The sequence below is a fragment of the Aplysia californica genome, unplaced genomic scaffold (genome assembly GCF_000002075.1).
Source record: "Aplysia californica isolate F4 #8 unplaced genomic scaffold, AplCal3.0 scaffold00555, whole genome shotgun sequence".
NCBI lineage: Eukaryota > Metazoa > Mollusca > Gastropoda > Aplysiida > Aplysiidae > Aplysia > Aplysia californica.
In genome coordinates, this window is record NW_004797825.1 from 468,052 (window position 1) to 496,046 (window position 27,995).

At 39.4% G+C, this 27,995-nt stretch overlaps 1 protein-coding gene across 2 annotated transcripts in view; it reads right to left on the bottom strand.

The window, feature by feature from the left end:
• Positions 1-1,788: 1,788 nt before the first annotated feature.
• LOC101845872 (cilia- and flagella-associated protein 70) overlaps positions 1,789-27,995 on the bottom strand; it is a 50,260-nt gene continuing 24,053 nt past the window's right edge. For both annotated transcript variants that reach the window (XM_035972000.1, XM_035972001.1), the window contains 19 exons: positions 26,554-26,592; positions 21,894-22,054; positions 20,383-20,443; positions 19,578-19,639; positions 18,635-18,697; positions 17,858-17,996; positions 17,229-17,414; positions 16,366-16,446; positions 15,759-15,811; positions 15,217-15,332; positions 14,614-14,781; positions 12,781-12,906; positions 11,756-11,785; positions 7,912-8,111; positions 6,685-6,837; positions 5,510-5,671; positions 4,936-5,025; positions 3,543-3,692; positions 1,789-3,141 (listed from right to left, as the gene is read on the bottom strand). In XM_035972000.1, coding sequence (XP_035827893.1) covers positions 3,061-3,141; positions 3,543-3,692; positions 4,936-5,025; positions 5,510-5,671; positions 6,685-6,837; positions 7,912-8,111; positions 11,756-11,785; positions 12,781-12,906; positions 14,614-14,781; positions 15,217-15,332; positions 15,759-15,811; positions 16,366-16,446; positions 17,229-17,414; positions 17,858-17,996; positions 18,635-18,697; positions 19,578-19,639; positions 20,383-20,443; positions 21,894-22,054; positions 26,554-26,592 — 2,121 coding nt within the window. In that variant the 3' untranslated portion in view covers positions 1,789-3,060. The remainder of the gene's footprint in view (positions 3,142-3,542; positions 3,693-4,935; positions 5,026-5,509; positions 5,672-6,684; positions 6,838-7,911; positions 8,112-11,755; positions 11,786-12,780; positions 12,907-14,613; positions 14,782-15,216; positions 15,333-15,758; positions 15,812-16,365; positions 16,447-17,228; positions 17,415-17,857; positions 17,997-18,634; positions 18,698-19,577; positions 19,640-20,382; positions 20,444-21,893; positions 22,055-26,553; positions 26,593-27,995) is intronic.

Consider the following 27,995-nt stretch of genomic DNA (forward strand, 5'->3'; position numbering starts at 1 on the left):
AAGAAGAAGAAGAAGAAGAAGAAGAAGAAGAAGAAGAAGAAGAAGAAGAAGAAGAAGAAGAAGAAGAAGAAGAAGAAGAAGAAGAAGAAGCAGCTGGATGGCATGGCTGGGTGGCATGTTGTGGGTCTTCATGGTATCCTTCACACTCTCAATCCGGGTCTTCCCTTTCCTCGATATCCTTTGGTTGTAGCCTACGGTTTGCTGGCAAGCTGATGAGGTGCCATACGTGTCAGATGTCTAAACCATCAGATTGTTTACCTCTGAGTGTAGTGGAGGACAGGTGTTGTTCCCATCATTTCTCTGATATTGGTGTTTCTTATAATGTCTTGTTTTGTCGACGACTTCTCTCAGACATCCCATCTCGCAAATGTTATCTTACGTGCTAGACTCTCTAGCATTGGTAGGTCAAGGTGGGGATAGAGATAGAGTCAATGAGCCTGGCTTTGGTCTCAATGGGGATGTTAGGATGTTTGAAGAGTGGGGACAGCTGGTAGCTGACACTGTCAGCCTTCTGAATAATTGTCTCATGTCTCAGTTTCTTTGTTGAGACGTCTGTCTTTCAAGATGATACTGGTAAGATACTTAAACTCGCTGACTTGTGTCAGTGGAGTTTCATCAATGCTGATGCTGAGGTTGCCAAGTGTTCTGCTGATCATCATCTCGGTTTTGCTTTCGCTGATCTTCATGTTCAGCTCTTCACACTTGAGTATTCAGACTGTGTGCTCTTGAAGTTGCTCTTCTTTATCATATGTCAGGTTTGGTAGTTTGCAAACACCATCTCATTCAGGTTTTTCGGGCTTGAGTTTGCTTCTTTCATAATTTTGTCCAAGTATATGATGAAAAGTCCTTTGTGCACAAGAATGAAAAGCTTAACCTTCACCCGAAAGATGCCAGACACAGACAATTTACGGGGTCCAATACTTAGGATTATAGGGGGGTTCTGGGGAGAGATAGTACCTTTGTTGCTTGGCTGCTGCTTCCTACTTGTAGGATGGACAGGCGCACTGGTTCTCCTCCAGACTCCTACCTAAATCTCTCACACGTGGCTCCAAGTGCCATACCCCGGGACCTCGCCTCAGCAGGCGTGCCAAACTGTGAGAGGGGCTGATGTTAAAATGGCATCCCTGGGCGTAACCACAAGACACGGTGACCAGTCAGGGTGGAAAAAGTTCCCAGGCAAACCTAACGGCTTCGTGTTCGAGACCAAGGTGAGCCTCCGGATGGGAGGATTTTGGCCGTGGTCAGGCATGGAGAGGGATGGGCTCCGCCATGCGACATTGCCCAAAAAACGCCAATGAAGACAACAACCAGAAAGAATCCCACATCGGCTCGGTCATTGCCCGGAACAAGGACTACCTCTTATGTTGATGGTCACCAGCTGAAGACCGGAAGGAGTGGAGGAAGCTGTTGGCCAAATCTTCAAAAGTGCCCCGACGGACATCCAGTCTACGGGATAGGTGAAGGTGATACTATAATTAGTATTGTACTCCGATGCTGTGTTTATGACTCTTTTAGGGAGCACCCCTACCTCAGTTTGTCTCATGCTGGACAATAAAGTAAATGGCCCTGGTTCGAATCTCTAATGGGACGTTCTCAATTCAAGTTGTTTTGGGGAGATTTTTAGGCACTCCATTTGGCCTCGTCCTATCAGAGGTCCTGCCTCTAAACTACCCTTAGATTTAGAGTATTGAGAGAGACATTAAACTTATACAACGACCGGCTATGGCTCTCTTGAACACTGTAAGGACAAGAGGCTGGATAATGTTCATTAAAAAGACAAAGCTTTTGTTAATTATCACAAAAACAATTTATTTTCAAAATGTTTCAGAACATTGTGGACGGACAGGAAGGCATCTGAGATGACGATAAAAGCTGGAATAAAGGAATGTTCCTGAAGGCAATAAATTATATAGACCAACTAACAGGCCGACTCTTAGTAACCTGATGATGTGTATATTTACAGAAAGTCATAAAATGTACTGATCGGCCTGCATGTCAAATTGTGAATATTTCTTTCAGTAATAAAATTTTTTTGTACATGCAAAAGTACCGTTTTGAGGCACTGGAAAAAAATGTAATTGATGCTTACTAAATTTTTTTTTTTACATATCAAAAAACAGCATTGCCATCTTCAAGTTAAAGCTGTGAAGAACATTTTCACTTGTTCAACTATATTTCAAAACAGCCAAAAAATAAACATTTTTCTATAAATAGAAGGAAAGTTACACAGTAAAAATTAAAAAAAAATATTGTCCCAATAGCAAAGGTGAGAAAACATTTTCTTTTTACCTTTCTAAAAATGCTTTGAAAACAATTCAAAGGCGGAATGCACCATGAGAATCTCTCTCTACTGAGAATATTCTTTAAAGATTTCACAAACTTTGGTCCATACATTTCATTTCAGAGTAGATTTTGTAACTGAAAAAAAATGCATGACAACCATACACAGAAACCATGCATACACTATGGCTCGGAAAGACAGCAATGCTGACCATTGACTGCCTTTCTTTGAAATTGATAGCAGAATTTTTCTCATGTGAACAAGTAAGTTTTATTTTCTTGTTTCGTCTTATTTCTTGCGGTAAAGGAAGACTGCCACGCCTTTATCTTTAGATAAAGTTACTACTGCAGAGAGTTGAGAATTTGGTCAACTCAGTACCGGTACATTCAGAATCAAGGTAAGAAAATCAGAAGCAGATTCCTGCCTTTGGAAGAAAAGCAGTAACTTGTGCTAAAAACTTCCTCTCCCAGTTCGTAACAGTACGCTTCACTTGTTCTTACGAGCATTCAGAATTGAATCACTTTAAAAAAAGCATAGATGAAGGGATTCATTTGGAGTGGGGGGGAGGGGGGGGGGGGCAGCACTTCTCATCATTCTGGTCAGTTTATGTCATTAAAAAACAAATGTGAAAAATGCTGGCATTACTCATTAAAACTTGTCAAGCTAGGACAGGGGAAAATGTCGGATAGAGTGTCTAGGAATACATTTTTCGTCATAAAAACAACCTTTCTATTATATTATATCACAGTACTCGGGCAATCAGGAAAAAAATGCTGCCCCTAGAATGCTGGATTGCCAAACCCATAGGCGATCTGTTCTTGGTGGATCTCTGCCAGGAGTGGACCTTCCTCAAGATTCAACTGCAACAAAGAGACAGAACATTAGCAAAAGAGAGTCGAATAGGAAAATTATACTTTACATACAATTATAATGCACCTAAACTTTGAGAATATCTCAGAGAAACACGGTAAAAAGTTGTTCTTGTTCTTGTTCTTCTTCCCACTCCTCCTTCTTCTCCTCCCCTTCCTTCTCATCCTCCTTCTATTTCTTCCTTTCTTCTATTTCTTCCTTTCTTCTATTTCTTCCTTTCTTCTTCTTCTTCTTCTTCTTCTTCGTCTCCTCCTTAATTTCTCCTTCCTCTTTTAGTTAACTTACTACAATCCTTTCTGCAAGACAAACAACTAAATTTAAAATAAATAAACAGAAAAAGAAAATAGAAACCAATCCACTTTGTCAAGCTCAAGTAGATGGGTAATCTCACCTTGACTGCGTACTTGTAAGCCTGCTCAGCCTCCAGTCTGCGGTTGGTCTTGAGACAGACCAGGGACAGGTAAGCCCACACCTCCGGGTCATTGTTGTTGAGCACGTTTGCCTCGGACAGGGCATCCTCTGCCTCAGATAGTTCATCCAGCTGGGGACGGATGCAAGAAAAAATGTAAGAGTCGTTGCTGCTGCTGTTGCTGTTGTTTTTGCTGCTGCTGCAGCTACTGGCATTGCTGCTGCTGTTGATGTTGTTGGTCCTATCATTAGTCCTGTTGCCTTTGTTGCTGCTGTTGTTTCTATAGTTATTGTTATTGTTGTTGATGTTGTTGTCCCTGATGTTGTTTAGCTGCTTCTGCTGCTGTTGTTGTTGTTGTTGTTGTTGCTGTTGCTGATGTTGTGTCTGTTTGAATTACTGTCTTTTTTGCAGCTGTTGCTTAAGTGTTATTGTTGAATGGTACTGTCTTGGGATTTAAAATGATAACAGTCACATTTTACTGGACTGTAAGATGAGGGTAGTGCAACTGTAGCAAATCGATAAAAGTTAGAAGGCACAGACCACATCAGACTGTCCATCAACCAAATGTAAAAAAAAAACCTGAAGAGAAAGTGGAGATTTTGGATGGAGAAAAAAGCAGAAAAAACAACAAAACAATCGGTGCAAATGGTGACAATGAAACTTGTGCTGAGATTTTTGTAAATAGTAAAGTTTTGCATCAGAGATTAAAATTAGTTGCTAATGTTTTTGACATTTCATGCCCCCAATGACACAGTTTAGACCGTTTAAGATGGCGGACTATTTTGACCTGTCTGTCAGGGTCAACCCACGCTGCATAAGTACATCCCAGCAGAAAGATGAAGAAACTCAATATGATGTCTTTCTTGCATAAAAAAGAAATGTCTTTCTTGCATAAAAAAGAAATATCGCTCATACAAAACAAAACATAGACTTTCAGGCATTCATTAAAAAAATTGAATAAAGCAGGCACTTACATGTATTTTTACAGCTATGATAATCATGATTTAGCCACCCAAGTAATGGTCATAGTCTGTCCTGACCAAAAGCTATAATATTTTGTTTGTTTGTCTTTTTTAGTGTAAGAGTTTTACCCATTAACACAATTTAGATCATTTAGGAGGTGGGCTTTGACCCTGCTTTTCAAGACCAACTCAGGCAGAGAGGGATACAAAGTACAAATAAAAGATTGAGATATTCCCTAAAAATTCTGCCCAAATACGAATTGAACTCAGGCCTTCTGCATACAAAGGTGAAGTGCCTAAAGGCTACACCACATAAGCCAGGTGAAAATTTTTAAAAATCAAAATTGGTCAAAAGTGCAAGTAGGCAAAGAGAACCATTATATTCTTTCTAGAAAGAGAACAAATCATCTCACCCTATAACAAGCGATGCCAACTCCGAGCCATGAGACGCAAGATGGGGATTTCTTACAGGCCATGAGGAATGTGGTCTTGGCATCTTGGAACTGAAACGAAAAGAGATAAGTAAACACAACTGTTTTAATTAGAATACATCTTAATGTGAAGAAGCCCTATTGTAGTACTCTGCTTAAATAAAACATAAAAGTTCAAGAGACAAAAGAAATATTTGTCTTCAGGCCAGCAGGAAATATTCACTTTTCAAATGATATAGGTGAATACGTTTAAAATGTGAGCATATTAATTAATACTTTTCAGAACATAGGGAAGAGTAAAAGTAGCATATTAAAAAACAAATATTTATTTCAAGATCATACTTTTCCCTCGAAGGGCACTTTTGCATTATTTACTTATTTATTAATAAAAAACAGAAAAGTCTACAATAACAGGCCACATTTCTTTCTCACATATAGACGTATAGATGGCATATTATCATTTCCTTTTCTAGATGGACTACATCACTTGACAACATCAAATATCCCTCAAATTTCAGGGAAACTGAAACTGAAAAAAATTTCCTCATGACCTCACCCTCTTCTCCTGCAAGTATATTGATGCAAGTCGCAAGTAGATCGAGTGCATCTCACTGGCATCATTGACAAAAGACAGAGTTCGTTCATAGCAGTCCCTCGCAACGGCGCAGTCTCCGGTCATGTACTTCACATGGCCCATCAGTGACCATGCGTCAGGGTTCTGTTCAGTAAATCATGGTTTGAACAGAGTTAAATGTTTGTTAAATAATGTAAAGTTGAAATTTTTTAAAGATGAACACCCTTCATCTAGTTGAAAAGGGGGGGGGGGGGGGGGAGAGTAGGAAGTGGTCGTTAATACAGGTGATTGTCTTGGACAGGTGGCCATTAGAGCAGGTTCAACCGTATATTATGGGAATTTCAAAATGTGGTTATTGTTGAATTGATTTCCAATGAGTCAGCATGCCCAACACATTTCACAAGGAATTGAAAATTATAATCATTGGTATGAAAGGAAAAGTACATCTCATGACAGAAATAGCCTCAACAACCCATAGTATAAAAAGTAGAAATTGACAAATAAGTTGATAAAGAAAAACTAAATTAAAAAATCTATAACTTTGAAACCCACTCCATTTTAATAGAGAGAGCACACATAATCACATACAGAGATCTACACAAACATGACATATAGAAAAATCAAGCAGCATTTACCTTAAGAGAAAAACAATGAATGAAATTAATTCACACTATACAGGCAAGAGACAAAATATTCTCGTAACAGATACTCCCCAAAATACCTGCACAAAATATAAGACATGATTATAAAGACACAAGTACATATTGTTGAGAAGCTGAGACGTAGTTAATAGTAAAAAATGTGTTCCCGCATCCGATCTGGACATTGGGGATTGCCTTGTTAGAGAGACAACTTCCTGGGCCTTCGGTATATTGTGGTAGAGTAGCCAGTCCCTTTCCATGCCGCTTTTACTTCCCCAACTCGAAGTCAGGAACCCATTACTGCTGGGTGAGCAGGAGGGGGCAAAAAAAATCCTTGTCCTAATCGAGGCTTGAACCCGTACTTTCTGCTTCGGAGACAGGCACACTAACCACTCTGCCACCGCACCCTCTATAGTTAATAGTAAGTTGGCATAATAATGAGAATGTCTCTCCAGAAAAATAAAAAAAGGTAACCATTCTAAAAAGTCACACAGCAACAAACATTATCACCCCTACCTGGAAGTCAAACTGCAGTGCCTCATTCAGGTTCTCCTCAGCTTCTGCGTATTCTCCTTTCTGAAGCCGGAGTCGTGCCAGGGAGATGTGATAGGAAGCATTGGGTCCTCCGCTGCACGTCAAAAGCTCATGGGCCAGAGCCCTCTCAGTGAACTGCCAGCATAGAATGGAGGGGGGGAGGAAATCAGTAACTGTATGGATTTAACATCTCCTTCAATATTGTAAGGTTGTTTTACGAGGAAGGACATTCGAATCTAATTCTATTTTTGAACTGGCCAAGCCAAATAAGTGAGAGCCTTGAAAACTCCAGAAATAACCGAAATTCAAAACCAGCTTCCTGGAGACTCGAACCAGAGTCACCCAAACTATATAGAATGGGTGATATGTCAGCATGGAAGATAAAAAGAAAGACATAACTTCAACCAGAGGTGTACCTGTTAGGTGCTTAGCTGTCACAGGCTAAAGACCTCAGTTCAATTCCTGTGTGGAGAGAACTTCTGTGTCTTGGATGGTCTTTCTGCTGGGACATTGTATCCCTGTCAGCCTGGGCTAACCCTGACAAGCAGGGTAAAGCCTACCTCCTAAAAGACCTAAATTGTGTCAAAGGGGGCATAACAGCACCTACATTTAAAAGAAAAGCAGCTAAGGGGGAATTTGTCAGCTTAAAGGTGAGGTGCATCCCCCCCCCCTGCCCCCCCGAAGATAGAGAAAGACTGATACAGTGAAAGAAAGATGGGATGTATCACTCATCCCAAATTAAGGCATGATCTCCCGTGATAGCACTTTCGCAATCTCCATCAAACTAATCTAAAAGCAACATTTCCAAAACTTGCATGTGCTAGGTACATTGATCTCTCACAACTACTATTTGTGCATGTGCATCTGTGTATGTGATTGTGTGTTTGTATGTATGCATGTGTGTGTGTTTGTGTGTGTGTGAGAGAGAGAGAGAGAGAGAGAGAGAGAGAGAGAGAGAGAGAGAGAGAGAGAGAGAGAGAGATTATTTGTGTGTGTTGACAAGTGTGCTTGCATGGATGCATTTACCATGCCACAGCATATTTCTCAATGGAGATCAACAAATCAATAAATTATTGTTATCTCACTCATGGTATCTTATCTTACCGCCTCCAAATTCCTCTCCGTCCTCCCTCCCCCACACACATAAACACACACACAAACATATACACACACACACACACAAACACACACACACACACACTGACTCACCGGCACTGCCTTGACCTCCAGTAGCCAGTCCACTGCCTGCATGAAGATGCTGGAGGTAGGGACGGGCGTGGGCTCACGGGGAGGGGGCTCCTCCTGGTGCTCAGACTCCTGTGGTGTGCGACTCCCGCCTCGCTGCTGGCTCCCGGGCCGAGACGGAGCCAGGCCCGTGGACTTGGCAGAGATGGGTTTGGAAATAGAGCCTGTGGGCCGATGGGAAGGAGGAATTTAAAATTTAAGAATAGCGGTCATTTTTTTACTTTGTAGTGTGAGAGGTGAGGCCAAAGATGGGTTTGACAATAGAGTTTGTGAAGAGATGGGAAGAGAAACGTTAAAGGGCACTTGATGAAGATGGGTTTGAAGAGAGGTGAGGCCAGAGATAGGTTTAGAGAAAGAACCTGTGGGGCGATGGGAAGGGAGACGTTAAAGGATACTAGATGAAGATATGTTTGGAGATGGAGCCTTTGGGGTGGTGGGAAGGGAAATATTAAAGGATACTAGATGAAGATTGGTTTGGAAAGAGAGCCTGTGAGCAATGGGAAGAGAAATGTTAAAAGACACTAGATGAAGATGGGTTTGAAGATAGAGGTGAGGCCAGTGACGGGTTTGGAAATAGAACCTGTAGGGTGGTGGGAAGGGAGACGTTGAAGACGTTAAAGGATACTAGATGAAGATAGGTTTGGAAAGAGAGCCTGGGAGGGTGGTGGGAAGGGAGACGTTAAGAACTGCTGCAGACACTTTATTTTTTAGAGTGAGAGGCGATGCCGCAGATGGGTTTAGAAATAGAGCTAGTGGAGCAGTGAAATGGGAGATGTTAGAAGATACTAGATGAAGACACTTTGTAATGAAAGTGTGAAGGGCTATGCCAGATGGGTTTGGAAAAAGAGCCTTTGAGACTGGGGGAGGGGGGGGGGAAGGGGGTGCTTAGAAAAATTGAGGTTGTTTTGCGGTGTGAGAGCTGCAAGGCCAGAAATAGGTTATTTGGCAAAAGAACCTGTGGGATCAGAAAGCGAGGGGCAGGGGTTAAAAAACTGACAATCCTCTGGACTGTGAGTGGCTAGGCCAGAGATGGAAATCGAGCCTATGGGACACGTGAGGAGGTTGGTGGAGGTGAAAGGTGAAATGAAGAATGGAGGGCGTGTTGCTCTGAAAGAGTGAGTGGTGAGGTCATAAACCTTTCTTTAGTTTTGTTTTTTGGGTTGAAGTGAGGTGGAGAGCATAAATGAGGAACAAAAGCCTTGAGGTCAGTCGTAAGAAAAGGTCCAGAGGAAGGAAGGGGGTTGGGGGTAGAAAGCACAGAATGGAAAGGACCGATGCTATTTCAGTCATAGTGTGGGTTGGTGAAAGGCAGGTATTGTGGAAAAGGAAAATTGCTTTTAAAAGCAAATTGGAGCAGGGTTTTAATGACACAAAAGTGCAGTTGTACTTGACAGTCATACTAAGTATTTGAAATCAGAGGGGGGTGGGGTGGGGGGTGGGGGTTATCAGTGTCTGCAATCACTGTCAAAGTTAAATAGTAATAAGAAATTCAACTATCATCTTTCAAGACGCTCGTCGATGTGTCTACAATTATGTGACAAAATGATTCCTTGAAGGTATTATTCAAGAAACACCAAATTAGGATTTATAGATACTTGATATCAGGACAGTGTCAACTGAACCGCTTCCAATACTAATACTAATGCTAAACATTGGTTTAAACTCTACAACTTCAGCAAATTAATCAGAATAAAGGCTCTCAGAATCTCCACGAAAATATATGTTGTTGCTTGCGACCAGGCTAATCAAAAACAGACCCAACAGCACAGCCAAGCTGTTCACAGTTTCTTCTATACATACGTTTTTCCTGCGCTAAATATTTCAATTAGGACAACTTTTGTACTTGTATACATAATAAGCAAATCAGTAGGCTACCTAGCGCAAATCTGTAATTCAGAAAAAAGTGTTTGTACTTTTCTTTTCACGGCACTGTAGATGGCATCATTACATGTCAGAGCAGGAAAGAGTACATGTATTGGGGAAAATTAAGTAACACCCAATAAGGAGTGTAAGAAAGAGCAAGTCGCACTGAAACCCCATTCTTGGCCTCACCCTTTCCCTATACCCCATATCCCTCATTTCACTTCTCCCATTCTCATCCTTCTCCAACTGTCTGCTTCTATTTAATGGTGTTATGAGGTATTCTGCCTATTTATGAATTTAACGCACTACTAGGGAAAAGAGGTCATTTTGAAGGTGGAACAACAAGTACTTATTGCAGGCTAATCAGCTTAAAGGCTGTCCATTGAATCATTGAAAAGAAATTAAGATGATTGACAAAAAATCCAGCATCTGGTTAAGATGCCCCCCCCCCCAAACCCAACCTAAGAAATTATTAAAAACAGAGAGACGGAGACAGAGACATAGACAAAGAAGGACAATATAGATATAGGAAGAATGACAAGATATATATGGACAGAAAACAGCCACCTGTGAACCAGTGTATAAAAAGAGGTACGACGGCATGTTCAGTCATGCACTTGACGCCAAAAGCTTAGCTTGCATCCCAACTGCAGATTACAACAAGCGAATGCAATACCAGCCATTGTAAACCACCAGGACCAAATTATGAAAATATTATAACAAAGTAGCTCTGAAAATAAGGAGGGGCACACCACACCAGAGCACCCTTCAACGATCCACTCAGGAAAGCCATAAATTGGCATTTTACACAGAGAATGAGTTGTAAGACATGCACACAGTTATAGTATGTAATCATAAGTCAAAAGATAGAAAAGAAGTATATCAAAATTCGCTCCTGATAATATTTTCATTAAATTTACTCGTATTGGAAAATATTGTTTTCTCAGAATTTAAGAGGTCCATGGTTTCATACTGGCAATATTCAGTAAGGTTGGGTTTTTTTTTCCATAGTAAATCATGCAATACGGTCTAGAAACTGAAAATTGTGAAAGCATACTAGCGTTACATGTACCATTGCCTTACATTCTACAAAGCAGGGCCAAAGAAAACAAGCGCACGAAATAAGCAAAATTCACTGAAGCTGGATAGTCTTTGGACATACATGCCCAATCATTGTATTTATCTTAAAGAGAAAACAGATGACGTTTTAATTATCATCAATAAACAAAAATGTGAAATCGTACAAAAAACCCCAGTGAATTTAGGAGTCCAAAATCTCAGCTTTGCCTCATATAGACATAATCTCAAATAAAAAAATACTTCGACATTGATGAATCTGCAAGTTAAGGTTAACAGAAAAGCACTATCATAGCTAAGGTTTGCTTGAAATTTCGTTTAAAAGAAAGGGGATGGGGGGCACAAAACATTGGCATTTTGTTCTTAAGCAGTCTAAGGAGAAAAAATTATGTATTGTGCGAATTCAAGACATTATAAGGGGTCTCTAAGTCTATGCATAATGTAAGCCTCAAACAAATACTGTATTACAAATGTTATTATTTCTCATAAAAGAATGACACATTCTGTGCACCCACAAATATAAGGAGAAAAATTTTGTTCTCTTTTTACACAAGTCTTGGCAAATCTCACTATAGCCTTAAAACGCAACAAAAGACTTATTTTCTGTCTACACAGAATGAATGCCATATCAGTCCATTGAAAGACTATAATAACTCAATTTGCCGAATGAATCACTCAATTACTAGTTACAAGTGTATTGAATGCTTTCACCGCTGCGTGATGGTGTTCTAGGGGGGTCAAGATCCCAGCGTGTGACATCTGAAGTAATACTAGCATAAAGCAAAGAGCAGAGGTGGCAAAGAAAGGAAGGAAAGAGATTCATCCAACCACGATGAATTTACTCAGCAGAGTTAGCCTGGAAACTTGCCTGCCACAGATAAACCACCAGGAACTGATTCTGTTGAGACGGCAAATAACCAAATTAAGCAGGAGAAATGATGAATATATGAGTGTTGATGGTGTGTATGGGGGAAAAGGGAGGAGGAGGGGAGTTTATGTCAAGTAAGCATGATATGAGCTACAATAAATTGGGACAGATTAAGTCGAAAGTAATACTAGAAATAAAAAGAAGTGGAAACTAGGAAACACCTATTTGACCACCCACAAGCCATCAGCACTATGAAGAGTCAATGTGTGTAGAGAGATAACCTCCCCCCAAAAAGGAGGGTGGGGATGGGTGGAGGTCTTGCACATAAAGATTTAGTAGTCTAAAACACAACTCATATTTGGATAATGATAACACATAGTTGTGAGTGTGAGTGTATTTCAAAGCACTCAATCATTTGAATTAATTTGTGACGTACATCAGTCAAATAAAATGCATGCATGCAACGAATACCAAACAAAGGTATTTCATGAAAAAGTTTAGTTATATCGTACAATACATAATGGAATTGATAACAAAAAGAATAAACAAATGATTACAATGGCATCACATAAGAGCCTGCGATCTACTTGCCATGCTGTGACAGATATCAGGTGAAAAAAAATAGTGGTACACAGTTTTGAAAAATTTCTTGAAATTACTTTTTATTGGAATAAAATGTTATAAATCGGGTAGAGAAGTGCATTGTAAGCCATTATAGACGTTGAGTCTAGCCTCCTTCTATCAATGAAAACAAAAGGTAATGTCTCAAGGCATTTAATTAATTTAAAGGAGAAACAGAACGTCATCAGACATGCAAACGTTCAATTAGCATACGCAAAGTTGTACATTCTTTTATTTCCCTCCCCCTCCCCCTTTCCCACTTCCCCCTTCCTCCTCTCCTTTTTCCCTTATTCTTATCTCTTTGTATATTTCCTTAAATTCTATCACAGGCACGGACATACACACATGAGAACAACATTTGTGTCTCTAACAAAAGCAAGCCGGTGCAGAAAGGCAATACCAACCTCTTTTACCTGCAGAGTTTCTCTGTCTGGCAGAGGTGGGCGAGGCTTTGTCGGGTGTGGCAGCCTTGATCTCAAGGTTGGGCACGGAGAGTCCCCCCTCCGAGGACTGCATCAGACCCTCTGCATCTAAAGGTCAAAGACGGGCTTCTAGTCTAGCGGTCACTAGGAGGCTACTACCTATTCCATACCATGCGTCCCTAAGGTTCCTTTACAGAATGCTATACATATTTTGATTTTGAGGGAGAACATTACACAAATTGAACAATCATGATCATCCATACCATCGTTTTTCTTGAAGTATTTTGCGGACTTCGACAATTCATAACAAGTTACTCAGCAACAGTTCAGCCCCTAGGCAAACCCTATTTATTGACTTACATAAGCATATTTATATACAGAAAGCAAGACAGCATTACATACTTGAGTACCTTCAACTCTGTTAAAAGTAAGTGAAAAGTAATTGATTTCTAGTATTTCCTAAGCTTACTAATCCAGGAGTTGCGGAGGTTGAAAGACCAAAATTCAGAGTCATGAGTTTAGTTGAAAGGAACTTAAGGGGTACACAGTAAGGAGTATATATCTATATCTTAAACATGTGTTGACTGTTTGTTTACATGATATATAACCAGGGTAATTGTGTTACACGGATACACTGGAAAGAGGTAATCTGGAGCACAGTTGGCTCCCAAATAGAAAGAGTTTCAAAAGCAAAGGCAAACATTGTCGTATTCTCAGACATGAATCAAAATAATGACATTGAGGCAAAAGCATGTGAACTTGCCACTAGCAAAGTTTAATATAAGAGTATTTTCTTGCTCACATACAAAAAATACTGTGTTCATTGGGCAAGGTCGAAAACAACCCCTACTAGCAAAGTTTAATATAGGAGTATTTTCTTGCTCACATACAAAAAATACTGTGTTCATTGGGCAAGGTCGAAAACAATCTGACAATTTTTTACCATTTTCTCCTTTAAAGACAAGACATATTTTCTGAGCATTTGACAAAATAGCATGAAATGCACACCCCCAATTAACATTGCATTTTTGAAAGGGTTCAAGTCGTGCAGTCATAAAAAAACTCTTTGTTCACAATGGACAAGACTATCTCTTTTGTTTCCATGCTTTACACAGATTTTCTCATGTCATTTTTCTGTGGCTGAAAAGCACAGGTAGGCCTAAATAGAAAATTTAAACTTTAAGAGTTCCCAATAGACGAGAGTCAGAAGTGAGATAGTTATAAATTGAAGTTTATACAATGCATATTGGGTTCTCAGAGTCAATAGCACGCAGGCCATGCAACACTTTGAAAAAAGAAATTAAAATATCAAACAAATTATTCACCTCTAGAATGAAAAAAACCCAGCATGCATGCAAGCCACAATATGAATACACAAATATCGCATGCAGCTTATACTCTATGCCCTTATTTTAGAAGCCATACCTATACCTTGTCTTACTCCCGATAACAAATTCCACTCCTACTCCGAGCATAATTTCTATTCACAAATCACTAAAAGCAACAAATAAATCCAATTTAAACCTCTTCATACCAACTTAAATAGTACCCACCACATTGATCCTAAACCTTTGTTCAAATACCAATTGCATTTTACTCCCCCCCCCCTCCTCTTCATTCCTTCTATCATGTAAGGAATTAAAACTTTAAAATAACTCTGTTTGATGTCCAGCTTGCAGTCCACCGCAAGATGACAAGGTAAAGGCCCCATTTTGTCTAGCAGTGAACAAGGACAAAAGAGAGATTGAATAGAAGTAGAAGGATCAGACTCCCACCTTGGCACTCAGGCCCTACCAATAGACAAACAACTCCTACCTCGACCAGTCTCCCCAGTCATGTCTCCCTCGTCCAGTTTTCTCTTCTCTTCCTCCTCATCACGTGCAGCCCGGGCCAGCGCAGCAGCCTTGGCCAAGTTTAACTTGTTCGCTTCCAGGTAGGCCATCTCAGCTCCAATCTCATTGGGTACAGCATCGTAAAACAGACCTGAGGTATCCACAACGAATAATCAGAGTTTTAATCAGGATGAAAAAAGGGCACGCCAGCCAGTACACCAGGGCATCCGCCAACCACCCACACCCACATAAAACGCTCCACTCTCAACAGTAACTTACAACAAAAGGAACCGTTTAACACCTGTATTCATCAACTGCCAGGTCTGCTACAGACATCGGGGATGCCCTTCAAAACATCTTTCAGGTGAATAAATCATTTCTGATTGCCAGGAACAAAACCAAATTGTTTTTGATATTTCCGGTCTTAGACTTTCTCGCTCTTCCCATTAGTACTTGCAACAAAATTTTCGTAAAATGACTCATAAGGCTTTATGGTTATTTTTTCGTTATTGCTTTTTTTTCTTCTGCAACACCTGTATAGCAAATAAAAACCCCCCCAAACAACCAATGCCCTATGGTCCCTCACCCAACATGGTCCAAGCCAAGATGCTCTTTGGCTCAACGCAAGTGGCAGCTTCAAAGAAAGTCTCTGCATGCTCGTTCCTCTCAGACAGCATACAGACCACACCATACAACAGCAGACTGTGGATCATATTACAAACAGGGGATCAAGTAAGGGGGAGGAAGGAAGGGAAGGAAAGGAGAAGGAGAGGATAGCAAAAGATGAGTAAGGTCGACAAGAAGGGCAGATAAGGGATGGGAGCGGATAGGAGAAAAATGAGAGAGATATGGAAGAGGGATAGAGAGTGGTGACAAAGGTGTATTTGAGGTAGGAGCAGAATAAGGAAGGGGAGGATAATGAAGGATGGGAGAGTGAGGGGAATTTGGAGGGGGAGAGTGAGACGACAGGGGGATTGGTGGGGGGGGGGAGGGAGGGATAGATAGATGATGGATGGAGTGTGATGGGAGGTGAATGGTTTGGGGAAGGGGAGGGAGTAATAACTTAATAAATACAGAGCGAAGAGGAGGGAAAAAAAAACCAAGAGAAAAAATATTGTAAAAACTCACCCTTGAAGATGTTTCTGGTTGATAGCAATGCATTCTTTGAAGCACTCTTCTGCCTGCAAACATGGAGATAATTTATTATAGTAAGTACATTGTAAAAAGAGAATCTGGAAGTCAGTGAGGGCGATGGTATTCCAGGTCTACACAACAATCTCATTGAACATATTGCTATTAAGCAAACTGGCATCCCATATAAAATACTTAAAATATATTGGTATCCCACCATCATAGCTTAGTAACTGATAAAAATGCCCTTAATTGATTTACTCTTAGACGATTTCAGTCTACTTCTAGATAAAAATAGCCTAAATCAAAGAGTAAAGCAGGCTATTGTATCTCAGTCCCCCAAAATAGAGACATTGTCAACATACACAGGCATACCAAAATTTTATTTTCAAACCTTCAGTCATGATAATCAGTATTCAAGACACTCACTATAACTCCCCTAATTGAAGAAGACAGCACAATCAGTCACAGAGTTGAAATAGTGATACTGTGAAAATCAACCCTATCATTTGTCAAGAACATATTTTTGTATGTATTCAAAACCAAGGAATTTCAATTTGAAACCTATTTATGGCAATACAAACCAGCAAATTCTCCTACTGACCTTTGTAATATCATTGATGTACAAGTTGAAAGTGCCAAAGTCAAACCAACAGTCTGCATCATTCTTGTCTCTGGCGATTCTCTGAGGAAAAAACCCACAATATCCTGTGACCCACAAGTAACAGTTTTTACACCCACAAAAGAACATAGACAAAAACGAGGTACACACACTTTAAATGTTCAAGACTGATTGAGTCTTATAAAGTGCATCAGATAATCTTATCATTCAAAGAAGCCTTATCTGCTCATTTTCATTCAGTAAGTATCTCAATATGCAAATGTGTGAGTTCAACAGTCACAGATACTGTCACAGATACAAAGGGTCAAGTGCCTCCTTGTTTAATCAGGTATGGTATAGTACAGTATGAATTTCACACCCCTTTTAAAATGGTAGGATTACTTAAGAGGCAGACCATCTGATTTAATACCCATTCCTGACAGGACAACAGTATCAAATGTGAGGGCAGCCATGAAAACTATAACAAGTACATTTGAGGATAATCTCCTTGAAAACTCGTCAGAGGACCCACCACCTGCGAAACATTCCAAATTGATGCCACAAACCTGACAGTGTGAACAGTTTGTACTAAAAAGGTTATAAGATTTAGTCTAAGGTTTTAGAATTCCTCCTTCTCTCACACCCTTTTTCAACACCCTCCCCCCCCCACTCCCCACTCCCAAATGCAAGCAAATATTTGGCAAATACTTAGAAGTTTCTATTTCATTTCAGTTTTTCTCATTTACATATAATGTTTTGGACAATAGATCATTTGTAAAAGCGTGTGCAGAACTGAAAGAAAACTTAAATAGCTCCATAACAATTGTTATTCCCCTCCTACTGTAAAACAAACCACTTCGTCCTACCTCCTTATAGTATGTCGCAGCGAGGTCAAAGTTCTGGTTAACCTCAGCCTCCCTGGCAAAGTGTTTGAGTTGGGCTCCATCGGTCAGTGGCTGGGGCACAGGTGGCTGGTCCTCTAGGGCTAAAACACGACCAAGAGACACATGCATCTGGTCGATGAGGTAAACATACAGCTCCGAGAGGAATGTCTGAAACACAGATAATAAAAGTATTACACTCTATTTACTTAATGTAGATATGATTTACAACAAACAGTTGAGTCTACATCCCCCCCCCCTCAACATAAGAGCATTTTATAAATTACATTAACAATATTTGTACACTTTCTTACAATGCATATTGCCAATTGAAAAAAAGATAGTTTTTTTAAAAAACCACATAAACCACGCCTTACTTTTACTATATCTCCATTCATATGAACACCACGCCCAAAAAAATGCCTTCTCTGGATGTTCATTTTATACCAAGTTTGTTTCATGTTTTGAAATCCTAACAGAAACCAATTGTTATTAAGGATAGTTATTTTTTAACTTAACTTGAACATATCTACTCATATCAAATAATTGGCAGGGGACCATTTTGAAATCAACTACGGTATTTGATTACAGACATGCATGTACGACATTCATACCTGCAGTTCCTGTCTGTCATCAAAACCAGAGGTCTTCAGATATTTCTCTCTGACAATCTTCACTACTGAATGCTTCAGTTGTTCCTTGAAAGCAAAATATTTCCCAGAGGAATTCAGCTCATAGATGAGCTTCTGGCGGCTAAAAAATAAAAGAAAATATCAAGTCAGAAATAGAATAAATGGTTTTTTTCTGCAGTCAATAAATAAAAAAGGTAATAAAAAAACCAAATTAAAACATTCTATTCATCCCGACAGATTTTGCTGTGATTGTTCAGTTTGCTTATTTCTTTGACCACCAAACAAAATTCAAGGTAACGATCTTGGTGACTACTATATTTTTCAAATAATTCCTGGAAGATTTCTTTCTCAGCCTATAGACCTGATGCATGACCACATGCATAGTCAAGAGCTGCTGTTTCTTTGGTGTTTCTGTCTATTTTGCTTTCATCTTGCATTTAATCACCGTTGTCATGACAATAAGCTTCTCTTTAACTAAAACCTCCTCTGTCTTCTCTTTCTATTCCTATTCTCCACCTAGCCACCATAGTCTCCAGTTATCCCTTCCCTTTATCTACTACCCCCTCCCCCCTTCACCCAATTCAAGGCTGGAACAGTCCTGTTTAAGCTTTAGTAAGAGTTCTACTGCACTTGCAACACAATATGTTACGCTACAAGAGAGTAACAAACACAAAAAAGGAGGGTAGATAAGGACGATAGATGTTTGATAGGAACAGTCCACACAACCACTAAATGATCCTGTAAACAAGCACCACTCACCGTGCCTCCATTGCCTCATTTGTCTGAGGTTCACCCTCCTTGAGTTCGTTTCCAAAGAGATCTCTGGAAGAGATAAGTTTACAAGCTCAAACTCAAGCAGTCTGAAAAAATGGAGCATTAGTATCTACGAGCAAAAACCAGTTGGTGTGCAGTCGAACCTGCTGCATTCAGAGATGCCCCAAAATCTTGAATGTTCGATCAGCACCAACTCCCCCCCCCCCCAACCCCCAAAACACAGCAGGAAATCGCACTTGGGAGTCCCCTTAGAGCGTCAGGTTGTTAGGGCTGAAACACTTGCTTGAAAGGGGTTCTTCCTCTGAAGATCTCCTGTTGTCCCCTCGCCTCATGAGTTTTCTCCCACACTACAAACAAAAACAAGTTGGTATACAGTCGAACCTGCTGCGAAGGTCACCTGTTCAAGATGATCACCTATACAAATGACCACTGCCACCTTTCTCCCTTGAGCCTTTCCTGTATTATTAATGACACCGGCCAAATCACCCACCTATCTAAGACAGCTGATTTTTCTCCTTGACAATGGGTGGCCATCTTGGACAATTTAGACTGTACTTCAAAAGATATGCAGAACGGTCATCCCTGTGACAACCCAAGATCATAATATCAAAATGAACAAAAGCCAAACAGAAAGCAGTTTAAGAATATATCTCAATGAAAGCCCAAACAGTTGTTGGAAATTTTGTAAGGGGGAGTTGAATGTTTGGCCAAGGGTTTTTTGGATTAAAGGTGGACAGTGTTTACAAGCTGGTTTCTGCCCAAAATAAAATTACTTTTTAGTGAGACTAATTGTAAAACTTAACATGAATGCTATTACATAACAGGAACAATTACGTATAAAAGTAAGGGAAAATAAGAACTTTGCCTTCAGCCACACAAACCATCTACTGCATGCTCTATAAATTCAAACAAAAGAGACAGCCATTACCTGAACTCATCCAGTATCAAGTTTGCCACGCTAGCCACTTGAGAATGGTAGTCCTCCACAGCCTGAAAGGCAAAAACAAACCAAAAATAAGTTTTTTTCTCTTTTCAAGAAATGTCTTTTCAGAAAGGCACTTCACATAAGCAAAGATGCAAAACATTTTACAGTAAAGTGTCTCCCAGCTGTTCAGATGTACCAGCCCAAAATTTTGAAAATTTCTTTTAATGTAGTTTCCTGATTTTAATTTGGGAAAACAGTTCATTTGGTCATGAACAATATGGCCAAAGTTCAAATTTTAAGTGTTGAAAAAAAGCAAGAAAAGAAACATAGTGTAGAAGAATTGAAACAGTGTTTTTCTCTATCTTTAAAAATTTTTCTTTCTCTGCTTAAGACATTTGAACAGCTTGCCCACAAAATCTTGTCTGGTATGGTATTCATTTCAGTCAGTTCACCATCTGTGCAGAGCATCAAATAAGACATCTCAGATTTTTAAAATCCATCTAATGTAAGACCAGGCAAAGTTGTTGGAGAGCCATAAGACTCCCCAAGTTGTCAGAGTTCAAGCACCTCACATTGCGAATTCAAAGAAAGATCACCCACATCACACTACATCATGGCACCAACCAAGTCAATAGTGAATGCTTAAAAAAAGTGAATGTCAAAGACTGAATAAAACAGAGGTAAAATATTACAATTTTCTCCTGAGAGAAAAAAAAAAGGGGGGGGGGGGTGTCACTACTCTAATTGAAGTGAGTGAAAGAGAAAAAAAATCTGTGAAAAGATATGCTGAACAACCAAAAAAACTGACCCTCTGGGCTCCATCTGTGCGCTTGGGAAACATCGGTCGAGGAGGAATCAACTCAGCCACCCTGTGGAGATTCCAATAGGATAAGACATCTCCAAAAAAGACCTTGTGTCAATCAGGAAAACTAAAATGGCTGACAAAAATACATGTCTTAACCATAAAAGAACATCAGAAGGGACATCATCATTTAGCACAATCCCTACCACTTAAAAGGATGTTTTATCAAAGACCGAAGGTTAAAAAGTAAAGAAAAATCATCATCATCATCATCATCATCCAGTGCCAGATCTGCGACAGACATCGGCGATCATGATTTTTCATTCATTCCTTTGCTCGGATGCTCTCCGAAAAGCTACGTTTCCCTGATCTTTCCCTGTTACCCATTTGTTTAGGTTCCCTAAATATGTTGTTCTGGGCCTACCCCTGCCTCGCTTGCCCTCAATTTTACCAGTGAGAGCAGATGTTCAAGACCCTTATGTCTATTCAGGTGTCCCAAAAACTGCATTTGTCCTTTCCTGATTGTTTTTAACATTGAGCGTCCCACGTGGGCTTCATCAAGCACTGCCTCATTTGATTTCTTTTCCTTCCACGATACTCTTAGCAGTCTCCTAAGAAACCACATTTCTGTTGCCTCTATTTTATTTTCACTGTCTTTAGTGATTGTCCAGCACTCACAGCCATATAGAAGGGTTGACCAAACATAGCATTTCAGGACTTTTATTTTGGTGTTCATTGATATGTTTCTATTTTTCAGGATTGGGCTCATTTTATTGAAACTAGCCTTAGCCATTGCAGTTCTCCTTTTTATTTCTGCGGAAGATTTGGCATCAGATGTTATCATATATCCTAGATATTTAAACTGTTGGACTTGTTTGATCTTTTCACCTTTGCTAATGAGATTACAACTAGTATTTGCTGCTTTTTTGGATATTACCATGCATTCTGTTTTCTTTACATTCAACAATAATCCTTTACGTTCACTTTCTTTTACAACAGTGCCTAGAAGCATTTGAAGGTCCTTTTTGGAGCCTGCTATTAAAACCGTGTCATCTGCATACCTGATGTTATTAATATTTTCTCCATTAACTTTGAGGCCTGGACATTCTTCTATGTTTCTAAGGATTGTTTCACTGTACATATTAAAGAGGTCTGGTGACATAACACATCCATGCCTCACTCCTCGCCTAATCTGCTTATATTCACTGTATTCTCCATTAATTCGTACAGCAGGTTTTGGTGCAAGTACAAATTTCTGATAATTCTTAGATCTTTTCTATCTATGTCTAGAAAAATCCTCTAGAAAAAATGTGAAAATAAAAGATAAATGATTCGACTGAAATTTATTCTATGGCCTGCAAATACTTGTATTGGCATTTCCCAGGAACATTTTCATCAAAAGTTCGCTATTTAAATGTTTTTAACCTCATTGCTAACAGAATATCATATCAGCAGCTCATTTTAAAGTACGAACTTCTAATAACAACAATAAGGACACTCAGATGAGCAAACAGTACCTTCTGGCGAGTGCCTCTGGAGGCCTCTTGGGCACAAGCGGTTTGTCCAAGCAGATCTCCATCATGATGTATGAGCGGGCCTCTGTGTACTGCTGGCCTTCTATGTTCACTGGAGCCTGACCTTCAGCCTCTGACCCCGTGTCAGACTTGCCTTGAGATGTCTGCAGACATAAGATATAATCTTATCAAACAGAAAGAAATGAAAATTACCTATGCATTTTAGAGTTTTGACATCTTCATCTAAAGTATAATTTTCAGTTGGTCAGCAGATGCATGATACATGAAGCACTTTGATTTGATAGAGAAATACCATTACCATCATTAACATAGATAGCAAAGCCATCTGACAGAGATTTTGATGAGAGCAGGTGTACGTAAACTGTCTCCCAATTAAAGGACAGTTGTGCAGTATATTTTCTCAACAATATTGTTTAACAATACAAATTTTCCCTTTAAATTATTTTCTGTTATTTTCTCACTGTATAGAAAATGTAAAAGAAATAGTGAATGAAGAAATAAAGCTGTACACTTTTCAACCTTTTCTCATATTATTTACTTACTTTCTTTACTTTCTTTTCTCTCTTTTTAAATTCTGCCTGTTTTTTCCTTAACACATTATCGTACATCTACTTATACATTTTTTCCACTGCATCCACCAAAAAGAGGATGGAGAGAATGAGATAACTGCATTGACATTTCCACATAAACCAGTTTGCAAGGTTGATAAATTTACAAGGAGCAGAGTTATATGAATAACCTGTTGCCCCTTCGACATCCCCTGACCCACCAAATAAAATATATTCCTTTCAGTAAAGTAGTAAAGAGAAAGTATTTTCTACAATGGTCACTTTTTTTAATGGAGCAGGGGGGGGGGGGGTGTCAAAGAATTAATGTATGTTAGTTTACAACACTTTCATTGTTGACACTTCAAAAGACAGGGTGTTATTGACATTGTATTCAACAGCAGTCTCGTCAATATAACATACACTGTGCAAAGTCACAGAAACACTAAAGTGGTCAAAAAGAGGACAAAGATAAATAAGATAACAGGAAATTTTAATTTCAAATAAAGACTAAAGAAAGACAAATCATTTGAAACAGTAATCTATCCTCTTTTTTGTTGCAATGATAGCTTTCAAAGACTTTGCTTTCAATATTATTTTTACCCAATCACTTTCCAATACGAAGAGAGGAAAGAAAGAGGTAGGTGTGGAAAGTGGAAAGATGTATTCGTGTGTCTGTGTATATGTGTGTATGTGTAAGTGTATGTGTGTGAGTGTGTGTGCGAGAGTGTGTATGTGTGTGTGTGTGTGTGTGTGTGTGTGTGTGTGTGCGTGAGTCTGTGTAGGCATGCTTGTTTACATGTGTACTTGTGTATGTCTGTGTGTATGGATCTGGAGGTGGGTGCTACAGTAGATATGTTTTAGATAAATAAAGGTATCTTAGCTTGACGTCTAACCACTGGAAGGTTTGAGTCAGATCAGACAGAAGACACCCGTAATAAGACTACACTTTTTATACATCTCCCAAGGTGATAGATACTGGAGAAACACATAACTCAGGGCTGCAATATCCATCTGCAAGAAGTAGTGTAGAATGATTTTTCTCTGTTCCCAGAGCCAAAAAGCTAGAATATGTCTTGTACAAATAGATACACCATAAAAACATAGATATTAGAGTTATATGTCATAATCAAGCATAATGGTTGTGCTGTTTCACAACTGTGCACTATGAGGCACTTCAAGAAGATTATCATACAGTGAGTGAGTTAACAATATGAAGTGCTTCACCATAACAGACATCTTTTATCAATACAAGCTGTTGGATCCTTGAACAGATTATGTGAAACTGTTTTTATGTCAACAAAACTTGAGTATACCAAACCAATGACAGACCAAACCTATAAATCTTGATCTAACAGTAGAATTCACAGATGACACATGTACATATTAACTACTTAGAGTAAGAGTCTACAATACGTCACTTTTCAAAAAGGTGTACGGCGGAGTCTTACACTAAGCAGTTGACATAAGCTAATTTCATAATCAATTCATTCTTCATTTGATGTATAATGCATGAAGTACAAATGGAAAAATCAAAATTCAATCAAGTATTTGTTCTGATCCCAACAAATGTTGCAGTGTACATTGCTTCTCCAATACTCCACTGGACTTGGTCCCAATCAGACTTTACTTTCTAATCAGTACCGACAAGTCAAAGTTTTTCACTATCATCATAATAAAAAATTCATCGAGAATAGTTAGACTTATTAAATTGTTTTAGATAATCTTGCAGTCAGTCAGTCCTCAGAGTTTTATGGCGGGGGCTCTCGTGGCCTAGAGGTTAAGGTGTTCGCCTCTCATTCAAAGGTCCCGGGTTCAAATCCGGGTAGCGGCCGAGAAATTTTCTTCTCTAAAATTGTCTCCTATCCCCTCTTTTCCTGCTCTCTAGCAATGTTCTGTCATCTGCTTTCGTCTCCACTTTGTGCCTCCACCCCCTCACCTCCTTTGCCCCCTCCTCTGGGCTCCTGACTCTTTCTGTAGCCTTTCTACTGTTACTCCTCAGCTCCTTACTGCTGTCTTTCAGCCACACCCCTGATCTTCTGGTAGGAAAGATCTACACTTAGCCTTCTCGGACAAGGGTGAAAAATCTCGGGGGTCCCGTGTGCAAGTTGCGCACGTTAAAGATCCCTTGGTGTTCCAAAATCGATGAGTAGGTTTTGGCCGCCATCCGGGCCAAATTCAGAATTTTCTACCTACTGAAAATGTTTTATGTGACCCGCGCGCTCATAAGACCTTATACAGTTGCGAGCACTGTAAAACACTAACCAAAAAAAAAAGAAGTTTTATGGCGCTCGTAAACGACAAACAAGTTTATTTGACACAGTCAGCGCCATCAAGTATATAAACATCCAACAAACCTCAAACGGTAGAAACACTTGTTTCATTTCAGCCCTTTACTTGATTTTAAAATGTTTTATCCGACGTATAACTTCAAGTGAGTTTTTATTGTAATGATAATTTGGACCAGCCCCAACCCCCAATCAACACAATTAAGATCCAGTAGGATGGAGGCTGATTCGACACTCCTGAATAGGACCAACCGAGGCGGAGGGAGATACAACATCCTAACAGAAAGATAGAGACAGTTGATAAAATAGACTGCCTCATTCTGGAATTGTTTTCACATTTCCTGCAGGTAACAAGGAAGAAGCCAAACAATTACATTACAGACACTGGTCTTTACTTTAAGTAAGAGTTTTATGGCACTTGCAACACAATTAGGTCACATAAGTGCCGAAGATTAAACGTGCTTTTAGAGAGTAGCAAACAAAGAAAAGAAAATGGACAGATAAGGATGATAAATGCTTCAAGGCAAATAAGGCGCAAACTACACCAGGGCACCCTTCAACTGCCCATGCTGGTCTGAAACTTTTCTCAAGTGACGGACAAGACATAATCTGCTGCTGCAAACTGCACAGCTAAATCAGTAGCAGCATGAAAGCAATGCTTATTCATTGTTTTAGCTCGTTTTGTCAAAAGAGGGAAATTAAAGGGGTAACAGCGTACAGAAACTGTACAACAAACAAAGAGACAGTCCAAGAGATTGAAGAACAGAGCTACACATTAGAATACACTGACACTGAGACACACTAACGACACTGAGACACACATATGTGTGTGTACATTACATGAGGAAAGAAATAGGCCTAGAGACGGAGGCCAATCTGAAACAGAGTATCTTTATATAAAAACCATTTTACATGATGAATGGCAAACATTACTTGTTATCTTAAAAATATAGCCGCTTAAAAATATAAAATTCATATGTACATTGTAGTTTTGAGCTGAAAAAAAAGGTGGAGGGGGTTGGGTTTATAAAAATTGAAATTTGACCAAAAGGAAGTATGAAAAAGAAGAGACAAATTAATGGGGACACAGAAAGAAAAAAACAAAGGGAGTCAAAAGACTAGAACGTATAGACGATTCGCCGAGTTAGACTTCTGCAAAAACAACACTCCTTGCAAACAGCACTCTGGTCAAAAGCATGGCAACATACATCAGGCTGGATCACTTAACAACTACAGGAAAACAAAGCTCACACATGTTTGAAAAACCGCACCATGGCTGTGGCACCCACAAGTGGGCGGTGGCTTGCAGCGAGAGCATGCAGCTGCTAAAGGGAACGTTCAAATGCCCAGCAAAAATTGCTTGTGGTTGCACATTAACCCATTTCTAAATACCAGCTTTAACACTTTGACATCACCAGCTTGCAGATTCATGTACGGCTTGCAGATCAAATCAATATTCACTGTTTGTTTAATTTTTCAGAGGACCCTTGAATGACATTAACATCATACAGGTACCCACTGAATAAAAAATCGGCCAGTATATGATTTAAAGAAGCCCCTTCTCCCATCATTTGTACCTGCAGTGAAAAACAAATGTCATCAAATATCAGTCACAGTTTAACCCTTCCAAAGCTTTGTGAGGAATTTTTGGGATTTTTATAAAAAAACCCAACAATTTTAAACAGGACTTTTCGGATTGAGGATAATCGAATAAGACAAATTTATTTTCATTATGCAACAAGCAAATCCGCTGGGCAAGAGAACGAACCCCCGAGAGCTGCGAAGCTTCGTAAGACACAAGGTACCCACCTCCATCTCACTCGAGTGCTGCAACACACTATTGGAGCGCTGTGAAGGAAATCATTGGGGGTCACGAAGCTTTCCTTGATTGTAGAGGTTCAAGCACATCACATAAATCACCACTTAAGTGCTAGTGCAACTAACACATTTAGTTTTTTGATAAAATGAATGTTTAAGAATTGTTTCTTGGGCTTTTCCTTTTGTTTTGTTTGCTTGTATTTTTTTTGGTTAAGGTTATTTTAAGTTTGTCAATTCCAAAGGTTTTCAGGTCTACTTTCTTCTTCACTATATGGTCATAATTGTATTGTTGAAAGGAAAATTTGGGATGGATTTTATTGGGGGGGGGGGGGGGTGTAACTATTATGAAAAATGACTCTATAAATCCAAATCACTGCTTTAGATAAAATGTCTTAAATTCTAAAGAAATGAGAGAAACCTATGCCTAGGGCAGGCTTATGTGCAGGGTTTCACAAAAAAGATGCTTCCGTTTCATGCACCTTAAATAAGAATATCCCCCAAAATGAATAAAACATACTGTAAACTATGAGCTTTGGAAAAATAGATCATGAAAGTTTTTCTGATTGTTTCACAACCATTGCTTACAAAGTGGGTAAAAAAAAAACCACAAATAGATTTTAGCAAATCAAAGTACTTGTATTATTCGTTATTTAATAACATGTATTTTGCTGGTTATAGAAATTAAGGTGACAAAAGCAAGACTCTTTTTATAAGTAAAAAAATAGGACCAGTAAGGGGGTGGGGGATTAGGCAAGAATGGTGGTTCAGTATCCTAGAGGGAAGATGTTTGCTTTCTCATGCCAAAGTACCTTGTTGAATTCTCCATTCATTCAGACATTGCACGTACATAACTTCAGCTTTTTCCAATTTTTCACACCCATGATCACAAGCTATAAAAGACTTGAATACAAATAAAGGTAGAAATCACAATGACCACAGCATTTTGTTCACTCATATAATATGTATTGCGTTCAAAAGCTTCCTCGCTCTTTTATAGATGTGTTTCTGTCTTAGGCATCTTCACGTTCGGGCAGCTTCACATTATATTGTTTTCATATCAATTTGTCAATGGAAAACATGAGAAACACTACATTCCAGAAAGAAAACAGACCATAAGAGTCAAGTTAGAAGACTTAAATTGCTAGTTAAAGTATCCTACCTAGGCCTACATAGGATAACCCTAGATCTAGAAGACAAAAGTCAGGAAGAAGAAGAATGATCGCAAGGACTGTGTGACTTTTTGAAACACCTCTACCAAGAAGAAACAATTAGACTAACTAAATATATTTTGATAGGCTTAAGATGATCACAAAACTGACTGAAACCAACAATGCTGCAGGGAGAGACAAAGGGAAAAAAAAGAGAGGGGGGAGGGGTGGTGGGATAGGAGAGAGAGAGAGAGAGGGAGAGAGAGAGAGAGAGAGAGAGAGAGA